Source organism: Myotis lucifugus, unplaced genomic scaffold, assembly GCF_000147115.1.
Source record: "Myotis lucifugus unplaced genomic scaffold, Myoluc2.0 scaffold_2599, whole genome shotgun sequence".
NCBI lineage: Eukaryota > Metazoa > Chordata > Mammalia > Chiroptera > Vespertilionidae > Myotis > Myotis lucifugus.
The window spans coordinates 1-12,966 of record NW_005873647.1 but is presented as its reverse complement, the minus strand read 5'-3'; the positions used below and the strand labels follow the sequence as shown (position 1 = coordinate 12,966).

Here is a 12,966-nt window from a genome sequence, read left to right as displayed (position 1 = left end):
GTGACACTGAGCTCTGAATTTTGTAAACAAGTGTGAGGGCCCGCAGACGAACACGGTGCATGCAAACGTTTAAGCAACTACGCAACGACGGGGCGGCTCGCGGGCACTCTGGGCGCGGGGACCCCATGCTGCGGGCCCCTGTGCTGGGCCCTGGGTCCCCTGGGCTCTCGGCCTGGGGGTGCTCTGGACCCGGCCCGGAAAATGTTTGTTCCCGTGGGCTTTTGTTGGGGGGCGTCCTCCCGCAGCCTCACGGGCCTGGCCCACCCTCCGGTTTTCCCTCCCTCCCCCTTTTTCGGCGTCAGCCGGGCGGGATTGGAGGTCCTTCCCGGTTGGGTGGGGGGGCCGGTGCCCACAGGGCTTCACCGAGGCTGCCTCCCTGGCCCTTCCCAGCTGCGCGGGCGACCTGCCCCCCCCCCCCCCTTCCTCCCGCATCGCCGACCATCGTGGGGTGCCGTTTACCTGCTGGGTAAGTGTGATGAGTTAGGGGGTTAAGAAGGAGTGACTTTGGGGCGAAGTGGCTTTAGTTTGAGACACTCCTCACCCCCAGGCTCTGCAGGCGCGGGAGCCGGGCTCCTTATCTTATCGGCCGGGAGAGAACGTTTGCAGGGAATGAAAGACTCCCTTCATCCGAACCCCCGGGGCCTGCCGAGGAGCTAGTTCCTGACCATGAACAAGATCCAAGTGTTTCTGATGAAAAACAAAACTCAATAAAAAGTTTCTTGTTTGGGGTTTACTGTTTTTCATGATGTTTGAGATTAATGATGCATCCTCTACCCTCCAAAACCCAGCGATCTTCAAATAGTAAAAATTCTTAAAAAGGCATTTTCCCCCTCAAAGAGGCTGGCTTATTTGTATTTCCCCCACACGCTGCCTTTTTTACAGCTACTTGTGTGCACACACCCTTGACTGAGTTCGTGAGGATGGGCTGAATCTCATACATTAAAAAAAATACATGCCCTAACCGGTTTGGCTCAGTGGATAGAGCGTCGGCCTGCGGACTGAAGGGTCCCAGGTTCGATTCCGGTCAAGGGCATGTACCTGGGTTGCGGGCACATCCCCAGTAGGGAGTGTGCAGGAGGCAGCTGATCGATGTTTCTCTCTCATTGATGTTTCTAACTCTCTATCCCTCTCCCTTCCTCTCTGTAAAAAATCAATAAAATATATTTTAAAAAAATACATATTTTTTTTAGTGAGAGGTAGGCAGAGATAGAAACATCCATGAGAAACATCATCGATCAGCTGCCTCCTGCATGCCCCCTACTGGGGATCCAGTGAGCAACCCGGGCATGTGCCTGGGCCTTGAACCCGCGACCTCGCCGTTCCTGGGCCCACACTCCACCACTGAGCCACACAGGCTGGGCTGGATCCCATCCACTCGGGATGGTGATGAGAGGGCTGGGTGGGAGGTGTGCGGAGGGAGTTGTCTGCCTGAGCCAGTCTTTTCCAATAGTTTCTGCTCAGGCTGCTGGCCAGTGACGCACTTGAGTTGAACGGCCGCCAGATTATGTAAAAACCCAGCACGCCCACTGGCAGAGCTGGAGAAGGACTATTTGTTGTGAATGGTCACCTCAAGGAAAGTAAATATTTGACAAGTAGAGTAAACCAAATTTATTCAAGTGGGATATTTTAAGGGTTTTGTTTTTTTTGGGGGGTTGTTGAATTTACACTGCTTTTTTCCTGAGTGAATTTTAAAAAATATTTCCTAGTGTATGCTACATTAACTTCAAAATGCAGCCTTTAATGGAAGTTCTATTTTAGGCATGTTCTAATGTGAATAGGATGGAGAGAGTAATTTAGTAGCTTGAAGAAGGTTTTGTTAATTCTGTGGATTGCTGAAAACATTCGATGTTAACATTTTTGCTGTCAAGAGCAATTTTTTTTCTCTTCTTCAGGACCTGAGTGGGGTTAAATGCAGGACAATAGCCTGGCATGTTCACACGTATACACATGAAGGTCCTTAAATCTAATGGAGTGAATTTTTTTTTTTTTAAATATATATTAATAAAAATTTTTTTTTAGAGAGAAGAAGGGAAAGGGGGAAAGGGAGACAGAGAAAGGCATGGATCAGCTGCCTCCTGCTCGCTCCCAGGGATCCAGCCCGCAGCCCCAGGCGCGTGCCCTGCCCGGAAACCGAACTGGTGACCTTGCAGTGCATAGGATGACACCCGACCAACTGAGCCACACCCGCCAGGGCTGAAGTGAACTCTTTAAATTTTATTTTTTTGTCTTTTTTTTTTTTAAGTGAACTCTTGATGGAAAGACTAGTTACTTATAATCTAATGTCTCAGAGGATGCGAGCCTCCCCTTAGAGCTGCCCCAGCGTGCTCAGGGATGGCTTAGTCCCGTGGTCGGCAAACTGCGGCTCGCGAGCCACATGCGGCTCTTTGGCCCCTTGAGTGTGGCTCTTCCTAAGCCTTAGGAGTACCCTAATTAAGTTAATAACAATGTACCTACCTACATAGTTTAAGTTTAAAAAATTTGGCTCTCAAAAGAAATTTCAGTCGTACTGTTGATATTTGGCTCTGTTGGCTAATGAGTTTGCCGACCACTGGCTTCGTCTCTTCAGGGCCGATCTCGCTTCCTGCTGCTGCCCGCACTCCTCGGGAGCCCCAGGCCTGCATGTACTTGGACTGACCGGTTATATTTTGTGTAACTGTTTTTGTTGTTGATACACCATTTGACAGACAATGCTCACGGAATGCCCAAACCAGGCCGCTTCTGGGGCTGCAGAGTGAATGTTAGGCAAGGTTATTGTCCTTTTAAGGAGCCTAGTGGGATTCTAGCGAGGGGGGCGGGGGGCAGGGCCTGTGGCAGAAGTTTGTGCGAGGTGACCTGGGAGTCTTCAGGAGGGTTTAGGTGGTGAGTTCTGTGGAGGAGGGTGAAAAGAACTCATCTGTGTAGTATTTCTGCATAGATAAAACTAATGGTTATCTCCAAAGAATGGAATTGCTAGTGATTGTGTTTCTAATTTTTTAATCAGTAGAAACATTTTACTCTTATTTAAAAAAAAATCTCTAGTTTAAAAATAGAAGCCTCGGGCGCTGTTGATATTTATATTGTGGAAGTTGTGCTGGGTTTGGCACTTGATCGTTGTCTCATTTAATCTCAGCAACGACCTGAGGCTTCAGCCTCGTTCTACCCATGAGGACAGCGAAGGCCGCGGGCTCTCTACCCGCTCTCCTCGTCCCCAGGGCTTCCTGGAAGAGGAGATTATTGGTGCTGACTATTTTAAGTCCATCTCAATTCTGTTATAATTTTTTTAAAAAAATATATTTTTATTGATTTTAGAGAGAGAACATTGGTGAGAGGGAAACTTTGATCCAGCTGCTTCCTGCACGCCCCCTACTGGGGATGCAGCCCACAGCTGGTGTCCGTGCCCTGACTGGGAAGGGATCTGATGGCCTGTGGGTGCATGGGCGGAGCTCAGCCACCTGAGCAGGCTCATATAAGGGGGGACCTTCTCCTCAGTCACGCTTATAATTCTGCGTTTTATTTCAGGGATTACTGGACCCAGCAGACGGTCCCTGGATCCAGGGTTAACAATCTGCATTTCCATCTGAACCGCAGGAAGAAAGGGTAGCTGGTGAGTGTGGTGGCTGATTCCTGACCTCGCTGGGTTACGGGGTGTGCCCGGTTAGAGGGGAGCGAGTCAGGGTCCACGCGTAAGTTTTGCTAATTTGGCCGCTCACTGAGGGCCGGACGGCCGTGCCCCCACGTCAGCGCCTCTGAAAGGCTGCTCAGCCTGCGATGCCGGCACCAAGCCTTCCGTCTGCCGGTGCTTCCACGTGGCTGGCCCTGCAGAGTGGGTTCTTGTCCCTGACGTACCCTCAGCACCGACGACTTAAAGCGGGTGCGTGCTTATCGCAGAACTACCAGGCGGCTCGGAGGGCGTGATTGAGCAGTACCGGCCCCATTGTTTCTCTCACTCACTCTGCACTCCAGCCCGTAGCACAGTGTGTCCATCCCATCCCTGGCGCTTGTCAGGTGTGACTGTCAGTATTTATATCCTGCTCCCTTGTTTACCTTCAGGCTTCCCGCACTGAGTTTTAGAGAGAGTAGAAGGGAGGGAGAGTGGTGGGGTGGGGAGGGGTGGGGAGGGGGGGGAGAGAGAGAAACATTGATGTGAGAGAGACACATCGATCAGTTGTCCCCCGCACACTCCCTGACCGGCCGGGGATGGAACCTGCAACCCAGGTACGTGCCCTTGACTGGGAATCCCAACCTCGACCCTTTGGTGCTCAGGCCGACGCTCTAACCATTAAGCCACGGCCGGGGCTCGCTCACTTCTTGGTGTCTCGGTAGACTGGCAGATGCTCAGTAATACTTGGTGAGTCCGCACACCCGACTCGGGGAGACGCTTACCTCGTGCCTTCTCCTTCCTTCGGCAGGTCGGCTGGACTCCTGCTCCACGGACACAATGCTTTCCAAGCTCGCTCGTCTGCAGGCGGTGGCGGGGCTTTGTCGGGGCGCCCACACGTCAGTGGCTTCTGCTACATCGGTGGCGACTAAGAAGACGGTCCAAGGCCCTCTATCCTCTGATTACGTTTTTGAACGGGAATCCAAGTATGGCGCTCACAACTATCACCCCTTACCGGTCGCCCTGGAGAGAGGGAAAGGCACGTTTCGAATTCATCCAGAATCGCTCCTTTTCGCTGTGAAACCTTGTGTAGAAATTGCTCTTACATTTTCTCAGTGTGCATCTTCCCAGAGTCCTTTAGCTTCTCGATTGCAGATGAGGTTAAAGGTTTATTGGGTGTCTCGGCGCTCGCTGGGCTAGGTGCTGTGGGACACAAAGATGAACTCGGTTGTCTTTGTGGGATGCTCTGTCCAGCAGAAGGGAAGGTACTAAGTAAAGCACTAGAACGGCTGCCTCTGTCCCTTTCCCTTGTCGCTGGGCATGAGTTTACACTAAAGGAAGGAAAGTTGCCACAGTTGGAGGAAGAATTTTCTTCTGCCAAACTTCCCGTCACTGCGCCCTCCCCGCAGATCCCTGGGAGTTCTGGTTTCTCTCCGTCCTGGCCAACACTGGTTCCCCTTTTTAAAAAATTATAACCATCTCACTGGTGTGAAATACTACTGTTGTGCTTGCTTAAAAAATATGTTTCTATTGATTGTTAGAGAGGGAGAGGGAGAGAGATAGAAACATCAGTGATGAGAGAGATTCATCGATTGGCTGCCTCCTGCACGCCCCCTACTGGGGATCGAGCCCGCAACCCCAGCAGGTGCCCTGACTGGGAATCGAACCAGCGACCTCCTGGTTCATGGATTGATGCTCAACCACTGAGCTCGCCAGCCGGGCTGCTGTGGTTTGGTCCCGCTTCTCTAGCGATTTTGAAGTTGAGCATCTGTCATGCGCTCTTGGTCACTTGCCTGTGTGTGTGTCGTTGACTCTGGAGAAATGTCCAGGTTCCCTGCCCATGTTTCCATTGGGTTGTATGTCTTTTTGTTGAGTTATAAGAGTGCTGGGTACTACCTCCTCTTAAGAGATGATTTGGAAATACTTTCCCCATCCTGTTGGTACAGTCAGCTAATCAAGACTGTTTATGTTATCTTCCGCCTTGAAATTCTCACTTTAAGTTGCAAGCTCCCGTTTTGTAGGAGTAAAGCGTTGAGTTTATGAAACGTCTTTATGTTACGCTGTTCTTGTTCAATGTCAACTTGAAGCTGGACAGATAAAATAGGATTTTTTATAAAGCAGCGTCTATTACACTTGAACTAAACATGCCTTAGCCACAGCGCTGGCAGTTTTAATTTTCCGCCTCTGTGTGATTTTCTAAAATCGTTTGTGTTTTATATTCTGCGCTTTGTGATTTCTCTAAAGTGACGTCCCTGTCACCTTAGGCATCTACCTGTGGGATGTGGAAGGCAGGAAGTACTTTGATTTCCTGAGCGCGTACAGCGCCGTCAACCAAGGGCACTGCCACCCCAAGATCGTGGACGCCCTGAAGAGCCAGGCGGAGAAGCTGACGCTGACCTCGCGCGCCTTCTACAACAACGTGCTGGGCGAGTACGAGGAGTACGTCACGAAGCTCTTCAACTACCACAAGGTTCTCCCCATGAACACAGGTGAGGGCTCGTGTTCTGTGTTAGCCAAGAAGACAGTCGTATGTTCTGATCATCTAAAGCAGTGGTTCTCAACCTCCTGGCCCTTTAAACACAGTTCCTCATGTTGTGGTGACCCCCAACCATAAAATTATTTTCGTTGCTACTTCATAACTGTAATGTTGCTACTGCTATGAATCGTCATGTAAATATCTGATATGCAGGATGTATTTTCATTGTTACAAATTGAACATAATGAAAGCATCGTGATTCATCACAAAAACAATATGTAATTATATATGTGTTTTCCGATGGTCTTAGGCGACCCCTGTGAAAGGGTCGTTCAACCGCCAAAGGGGTCTCGACCCACAGGTTGAGAACCGCTGATCTAAAGCATTTACTAACGGGACGCTTTCTCTCGTAGGAGTGGAGGCCGGAGAGACCGCTTGCAAGCTCGCGCGGCGGTGGGGCTACACCGTGAAGGGCATCCCCAAGTACAAGGCCAAGATCGTGTTCGCAGGTGCGTGCCGCTCCGCGTTCTGCGCTTCGCACACACACTGCTGTTTGCCATTGAACTCACTGGTGAGATGCTGTAACGTGTTTGTTCATACAGGATAGGATACAGTGTTTGTTGAATGTTTCATAACAATTTTCTTTTCATGGGTTTATTTCCAAATATTTGTTCACATATGCGATTTTTCTTTCCTAAATAACTTCCTACTCCGCTCTCCCTCGGGTGAGTGACTTTATGATTGATTTCTCATCTGCGGGCTCGATCCCCTGTAGGGGGCTGCAGGAGGCAGCCAATCAATGATTCTCTCTCCTCATTGATGGTTCTCTCTCTTCCTCTCCCTTCCTCCCTGAAATCAATAAAAAAATATAAAGTGACACATCACCATTTAAACAAAAGTGGGAGACCCTCCCAGTCCCTCTCTTACTCTGCATTGTTTTCCTTCCTTCCTTGCATTTCCCCAGTGGAGGGAGCTCACGCATGCGCTGTATGTTGCGGTGTTTCTCGCCTGCTAGAGCGTGAGCCCCGGGGGCCGGCGTGAGTCACGGTCTCCATTCTGTCTTTCTAAACCCCCAGAGCAGCCACGCAGGTGGCCCTCTCCCTTCCTCCTGAGCTGCGTGAGGGCAGGATGTTCCTGTGCAGGGCACGTGGCTGTTGCCGGGCACAGGTTCTCCCAGGAAGGCACGGTGACAGTGCACCGCCTGGGGCGTGTGCCGTCCATCCTGCAGAACAGCCAGCCTGTGGCGTGGACGCCGAGAGGAAAACTGGGAACCTCGTGGAGGCTGTTCTCACACACCGTTCCCACAGACGCGCGGGGGCTGGGAAGTCGCCGAAGGCCTCCGTCGGGTGGGGTAGTTGAGGAGAGGAGGCCCGCGGGCCTGCATTGCCCTGGGAGTCAGAGAAGTGCCCGCATGGCATTCGCAGGGGACCCTGGTGTCCCGTGAGCCATGGGGTTCCATACCAGGTTTTGTAACAAGTGGAAGCTCTTAAAGCAAAGCCTTGGTTTTCAAAACTCCAACTTCCTAAGGCATTTTGGGGGGCTGCTCTTTAAATGTGGGTGATTGACGTAATCACTGTTTCTCCTCTAGCTGGAAACTTTTGGGGCAGGACTATGTGTGCCATCTCCAGCTCCACGGACCCCAGCAGCTACGACGGCTTTGGCCCCTTCATGCCGGGGTTCGAGATCATTCCCTACAACGACCTGCCTGCTCTCGAGGTACGGCCGGCGTCCGTGCTGTCGCGCACAGTAAATGGGCTTAGACTCGGGGAGTGTGTGAGTGACACATGAACACGTGACTAAGGAAACCCGTCTCATTACGCCAGGCCAGGACTCGGACTCTCTGTGATGGTCCTTAGTTCCAATGTGGGGACACCGAGGTCCGGGGTCCAACCGACAGCCAGCCACCCGCCTTAGGTGTGTCCTGTGTGAGCGCAGCCTGGAGAGTGTCCGCTAGTTACTACGTAAAACCACCCAGTTTCCAGCCAGCGTTTTAAAATGACAAGTGGAGGACTTGTGAAATGAAAAGATGCACTGAAAATGGCTTTTAAAAAGGCCATTTTCTCTAATTTTAGTTACATTTTACTATATATTAGAAAATGTAGGACAGAATAGTTTAAAGCTGAAGTATTTGAGTTTTTGGTAATTGAATATCAGAAACGTTATAGTTTGAAGTCAGAATATAATTTAGTGCGAAAACGTAACTTATATACTTCAGGGGTCCTCAAACTACGGCCCGCGGGCCACATGCAAATACAAATATTGTATTTGTTCCCGTTTTGTTTTTTTACTTCAAAATAAGATATGTGCAGTGTGCATAGGAATTTGTTCATAGTTTTTTTTTAAACTATAGTCCGGCCCTCCAACGGTCTGAGGGACAGTGAACTGGCCCCCTGTTTAAAAAGTTTGAGGACCCCTGGTATACGTACTCTCTACAGGAAGCTGTATGTGTGCACTGTGTGATTTCCGATGTTGAAATGGTTGGGAAGGAAGTGGCTAACGCGTGCTTACCTGTTGTTTGCAGCGAGCTCTTCAGGATCCAAACGTTGCTGCGTTCATGGTCGAACCCATTCAGGGCGAGGCGGGCGTCATTGTCCCCGACCCGGGCTACCTGATGGGTGTGCGCGAGCTCTGCACCAGGCACCAGGTGGGCGCCCTGCCTCACCCCCTTTCCCACCTCCCCCCCTTTCTCACCTGCCTGCATCGCAGGGTTCAGCTGACGGGATACGTGCAAAGGTTGCCTGGCCTTCCCGCTAGGGGGAGACGTCCTTTCTGGAGCGTCAGAGCTCTGAGCGGCCTGCATGAGCCACTGGTACTGGCTGTGGAAACCGGCCGACCCTGGGCCGCGGAGCTGCAGCCTCCCGTCCACCCCCCCACCCCCGCCCTCCCCCTTCCAGCACTTGCCCCCGATGCCTCCCAACCTTTGTCCTCTGTGCCAGCATTCACGTTCTCTCCGCCTCTCCCCACCAAGCTAGTAAATATTTAATAGGAAGTCGATGTTTAATAAATGCTGGTGGAATAAACAAGTGAATTAATTGTTTCTAGAGATTAGATCTATTCAGAACCCCCCGCAAAGGCCTTACCTGGTGTTAGTTCCTCTCCTGCCTGTGGGACCGAGCAGACCGGCCTCTGGGCTTGTGTCCTGACTGGGAATGGAACCGGCAACCTTTCCGCACACAGGACAGTGCCCAGCCCACTGAGCCACACTGGCCAGGCTCGTAGCACACTGTGGACATTGCATGGCTGCTGACAGCATTGTCACCAAGCTCCTCTGTGTGGGGAAAAGGGAAACGAAATTGATGATTAACGTCGGTGTGTGGTTTTCCGATAGGTGCTGTTTATTGCCGATGAGATCCAGACGGGACTGGCCAGGACTGGTCGATGGCTGGCGGTCGACCATGAAAACGTCAGGCCTGACCTCGTCCTCCTGGGCAAAGCCCTTTCCGGTGGCCTGTACCCCGTAAGTTCGCGAACCCCTCTGCTCCCTCGGCTCACGGATGACGTGACGGCAGCCGATGGTGACGACGGTGCTGTCTCCCTGTGGTCGGGTTCACGTGGTGCCGTCGGTCCCCTAGAATCCGGTCAGCTCCATGGGCGGCCCCCGGTTAATTTTACTGCAGAACCAGGGGGCCTGGGCTTGGCTCCGGCGTTGGCTTGGGATGGACATGGTGCTGCAGAAGCGTCCCTGGCCCCATGCTCCTCATGGTCAGAAACAGCGTTACCGGTTGTTGAACACCACGACCGCGTCATGTAGAGAGGAGGAGAGAGGCCTGCTCCTGGGTGTCCCTCACAGCCTGCAGTCTCTGGGTGGGAGGGCGCGAAGGGCGCGCAGGGTGGTGGGAGCGCTGCTTCCTAAGCAGTGAGAGAGCGGCCCCCTCCCACCCAGAGTGGAAAGAATCTCACTCAGTCACTGCAGAAGCAGCTGGTGTCTTGGTCCCAATGCTGCTGTTTTGTGCCGTGTACGTGTGCGAGGTGCCGGGTGGCGTGTGCGAGGTGCTGGGTGGCGTGTGCGAGGCGCTGGGTGACGTGTGCGAGGCGCCGGGTGACGTGTGCGAGGCGCTAGGTGACGTGTGCGAGGTGCCGGGTGACGTGTGCGAGGTGCCGGGTGGCGTGTGCGAGGCGCTGGGTGACGTGTGCGAGGCGCTGGGTGACGTGTGCGAGGCGCTAGGTGACGTGTGCGAGGCGCCGGGTGGCGTGTGCGAGGTGCTGGGTGGCGCCGAGGGCGTGTGGGCTTGTCCCGCAGTGAGGGTGGCGGACGGGCAGTCCTGTTGCTGAAGCTCACGTCCGCTTCCCTGTGGGCTCGGGAATGTCTGTTCCCGGCGCGCAGGCCCCCGAGTGTGCGTGGGGAGCGGTTGGGCAGCACTGATTCTCTCTCCCAGGTGTCGGCGGTGCTGTGTGACGACGAGATCATGCTGACCATCAAGCCCGGGGAGCACGGCTCCACATACGGGGGCAACCCCCTGGGCAGCCGCGTGGCCATCGCCGCCCTCGAGGTAAAGCCTGACGCAGCCGCACGCCCAGCCCTTGGGTCGGGTTGCGGTGACTGACTGTGAGCCGTTGGTGTCACGAGAAATGTAGTAAGATGACGCGTGTCCCAGCCGGGAGCGGGGAGCTTTCGGGGCCAGGCTCAGAGACGGCCTCCCGTGGGCATCGCCGCCCGCAGTGCCCGGGCGGTGTCCTGTGGGCACTGGGGGCCTCCCGGAGCCTGTCAGGCCTCTGGCTTCGTGCGCCTGGCACTTTAAGTGTGTATTTGGACACTCAGATTTATTACATAAAATTATATAATCCCTAAGGTGGACTTTTTAGAGAAAAAAAAATGAAACTCTATTGCAGTTAAAAAACTAAACTATGTTTAGTCCATTGGTTTATTCAACTAATAAGAAACTACGTTAGTTGTATTCAACACATTCTACCCCGTATTTTGCCCTAATATCAGGTTGGTGATGGATGTGTGACTAAGGCCGGTTCTGTCTGCTGCACATGCTCAGTTAGGGTGCAGCTGGACTGGGCTGGGGAATGTCCGAGCCTTTACCGCCTCCTGCGTGTGCCCACATGCCCTCCGCGGAGCGGCTGACGCCACGGGGGGATTTCCCCGCAGGTTCTGGAAGAAGAGAACCTCGCGGAGAATGCGGACCGCATGGGCGCCCTCCTGCGGAACGAGCTCATGAAGCTGCCCTCCGACATCGTGACCGCCGTGCGCGGGAAGGGGCTGCTCAACGCCATCGTCATCCGGGAAACCAAAGGTGGGCGTGCAGGGCGGCACTGGCTCGGCGGGCGCTCTTCCCGTTCAGTTTTCATTAATCCTCACCCGAGGGTAGTAGAGTGGGAGGGAGGTGGGAGGAGGCGGGAAAGGGAGGGAGAGACATCTGTGAGAGACATCTCCTGGCTGCAGCCCAGGTACGCGCCCTTGACCAGGTCAGACCCAGGACCCTTCAGTGTGAGGGCCGATGCTCTAGCCGCTGAGCACGCGGCCGGGCGGAGGCACTGTCTTCACAGGAAGAGCCAACGCCTGGCATTTTATCTGGCGTCTGGGTTCCTCGGAGACGGCTGCCTGGCCGCCGGGTGCCCGGCTCTTTTAGGCTGAGGGTCACCTGATTCATGTAACCTAGAAACACAGGTCTTTCCCGCGCGAAGGCACACTGACGTCACCTGACCTGCTTTTGTGCTTGAAGACGCTGGTTATCCTGCCCTCAGCCAGTGGGGCGGTGCTGGGAGATTGGCGCTCTTTTCTGTTAGGTCTTTGTAGCGCACTTTCCCTCGTTGCCTCTTGCTGTCCTTTCCTGTGCGCTGTGACCTCCCCGCAGAGGCTGCAGGGACGGGCGGTGACATGAGCGACGAGGATGAAGCAGCCGCTGCCCCGACTGCTGTTTGTCTGAGTGAAGCCTGTGGCCCCGGAGCTCCTGGCTGGGCTTCCTGGTGATGACGCTTCCTTTAAAGCGGTGCTGTCAGCCTCGCCTGCCTTTCAGAACCACCTGGGGCTTTATGTCAGTCAGAGCCTCGCCCGGCCCGCAGGCGGAGGTGACGGGTCGGGGTCCCAGGCCTGAGCGAGGCGGGGCTGATACCAGGCCCTCAGACGATGAGCGCCTCGCCCACAAGCCTTTAGGGCGTGGTGGGCGCTGGTTTGGGGCTCTGCTCATCCTGTGCCCGTTAGTCGGTATCTCACCCTCGTTCTTTCTGTTCTGGTTCCTCATGTAGTTAGTACAGCCGTCCCCGCACAGGGTTTTTTTTTCTTTTTCTTTCTTCATGAAAAACTAACAAGAACCATATGTCTGGTTTGGCCACTCAAGCCTAGTTCTGCGCTGGCCGACAGGTAGCTCTTCTAAGAGCAGGACCGAGCGTGCAGCCGCCCCGTCTCCTGGAGGGGACGGGAGCCGTCTGCGGCCGCACTTGCCCAGGCACCTGCAGCGAGGGCTGAAGCCTCTCCCTCTGACCAGACGCTGTGGGCCTTTCTCCTTAGATTACGATGCTTGGAAGGTGTGCCTGCGCCTTCGAGATAATGGACTTCTGGCCAAGCCCACCCACGGCGACATCATCAGGTTCGCGCCTCCGCTGGTCATCAAGGAGGACGAGGTCCAGGAGGCCGTGGAGATCATCAACAAGACCATCCTGTCTTTCTGAGGGGCCTGCTTCCCTGGGGGCGGGGGGACCTGTTTCCCTGGGGGCGGGGCCAGCTGGGCTGGCAGCTCGGCCACATCCTCCTAACAGCCCCTGCGTTGCTGCTCTCAGCGCGGGCTCATTCCACTCCCCTGTGTCTTCAAGGACCTTTTTAAATATGTTCTTTTCAGTTCATACGTGCTAGAGCGGCATTTATAATCACGCAGGTGGCTGTGTAAGAGAACGTGCGGGCGTCATGTTTGATCACGTGTGTGTGCTGAGGCGAAATGCTCCCTCCAGTATGTAAGGCAGCCTTTTCGGC

General features: G+C 53.9%; 1 protein-coding gene across 4 annotated transcripts; it reads left to right on the top strand.

Annotated features, from left to right (window-relative positions):
• The first annotated feature begins 414 nt into the window (after nucleotides 1-414).
• On the top strand, nucleotides 415-12,916 carry OAT (ornithine aminotransferase). 4 transcript variants are annotated; one of them, XM_023749057.1, is made up of 11 exons: nucleotides 415-466; nucleotides 3,499-3,583; nucleotides 4,389-4,563; nucleotides 5,822-6,066; nucleotides 6,467-6,562; nucleotides 7,642-7,769; nucleotides 8,575-8,697; nucleotides 9,382-9,510; nucleotides 10,430-10,543; nucleotides 11,149-11,293; nucleotides 12,508-12,916. In XM_023749057.1, the coding sequence occupies exons 3-11, from the start codon at nucleotides 4,418-4,420 to the stop codon at nucleotides 12,666-12,668; spliced, it is 1,287 nt and encodes a 428-aa protein (XP_023604825.1). In that variant the 5' UTR covers nucleotides 415-466; nucleotides 3,499-3,583; nucleotides 4,389-4,417; the 3' UTR covers nucleotides 12,669-12,916. The 4 variants fall into 4 exon arrangements, with proteins under 4 accessions (XP_023604825.1, XP_023604824.1, XP_023604826.1 ...); XM_023749056.1 differs by having other exon boundaries at nucleotides 432-466; nucleotides 4,389-4,616; nucleotides 5,842-6,066; XM_023749058.1 differs by lacking the exons at nucleotides 415-466; nucleotides 3,499-3,583 and having other exon boundaries at nucleotides 4,434-4,563; nucleotides 5,842-6,066.
• The last annotated feature ends 50 nt before the right edge of the window (nucleotides 12,917-12,966 follow it).

Excerpts from the sequence above, each read along its gene's own strand:
- OAT (XM_023749056.1), top strand. The coding sequence starts at position 4,418 with ATGCTTTCCAAGCTCGCTCGTCTGCAGGCGGTGGCGGGGCTTTGTCGG. Across the intron at positions 8,698-9,381 it reads AGCTCTGCACCAGGCACCAG|GTGCTGTTTATTGCCGATGA; the intron begins GTGGGCGCCCTG and ends GTTTTCCGATAG. Across the intron at positions 9,511-10,429 it reads TTTCCGGTGGCCTGTACCCC|GTGTCGGCGGTGCTGTGTGA; the intron begins GTAAGTTCGCGA and ends TCTCTCTCCCAG.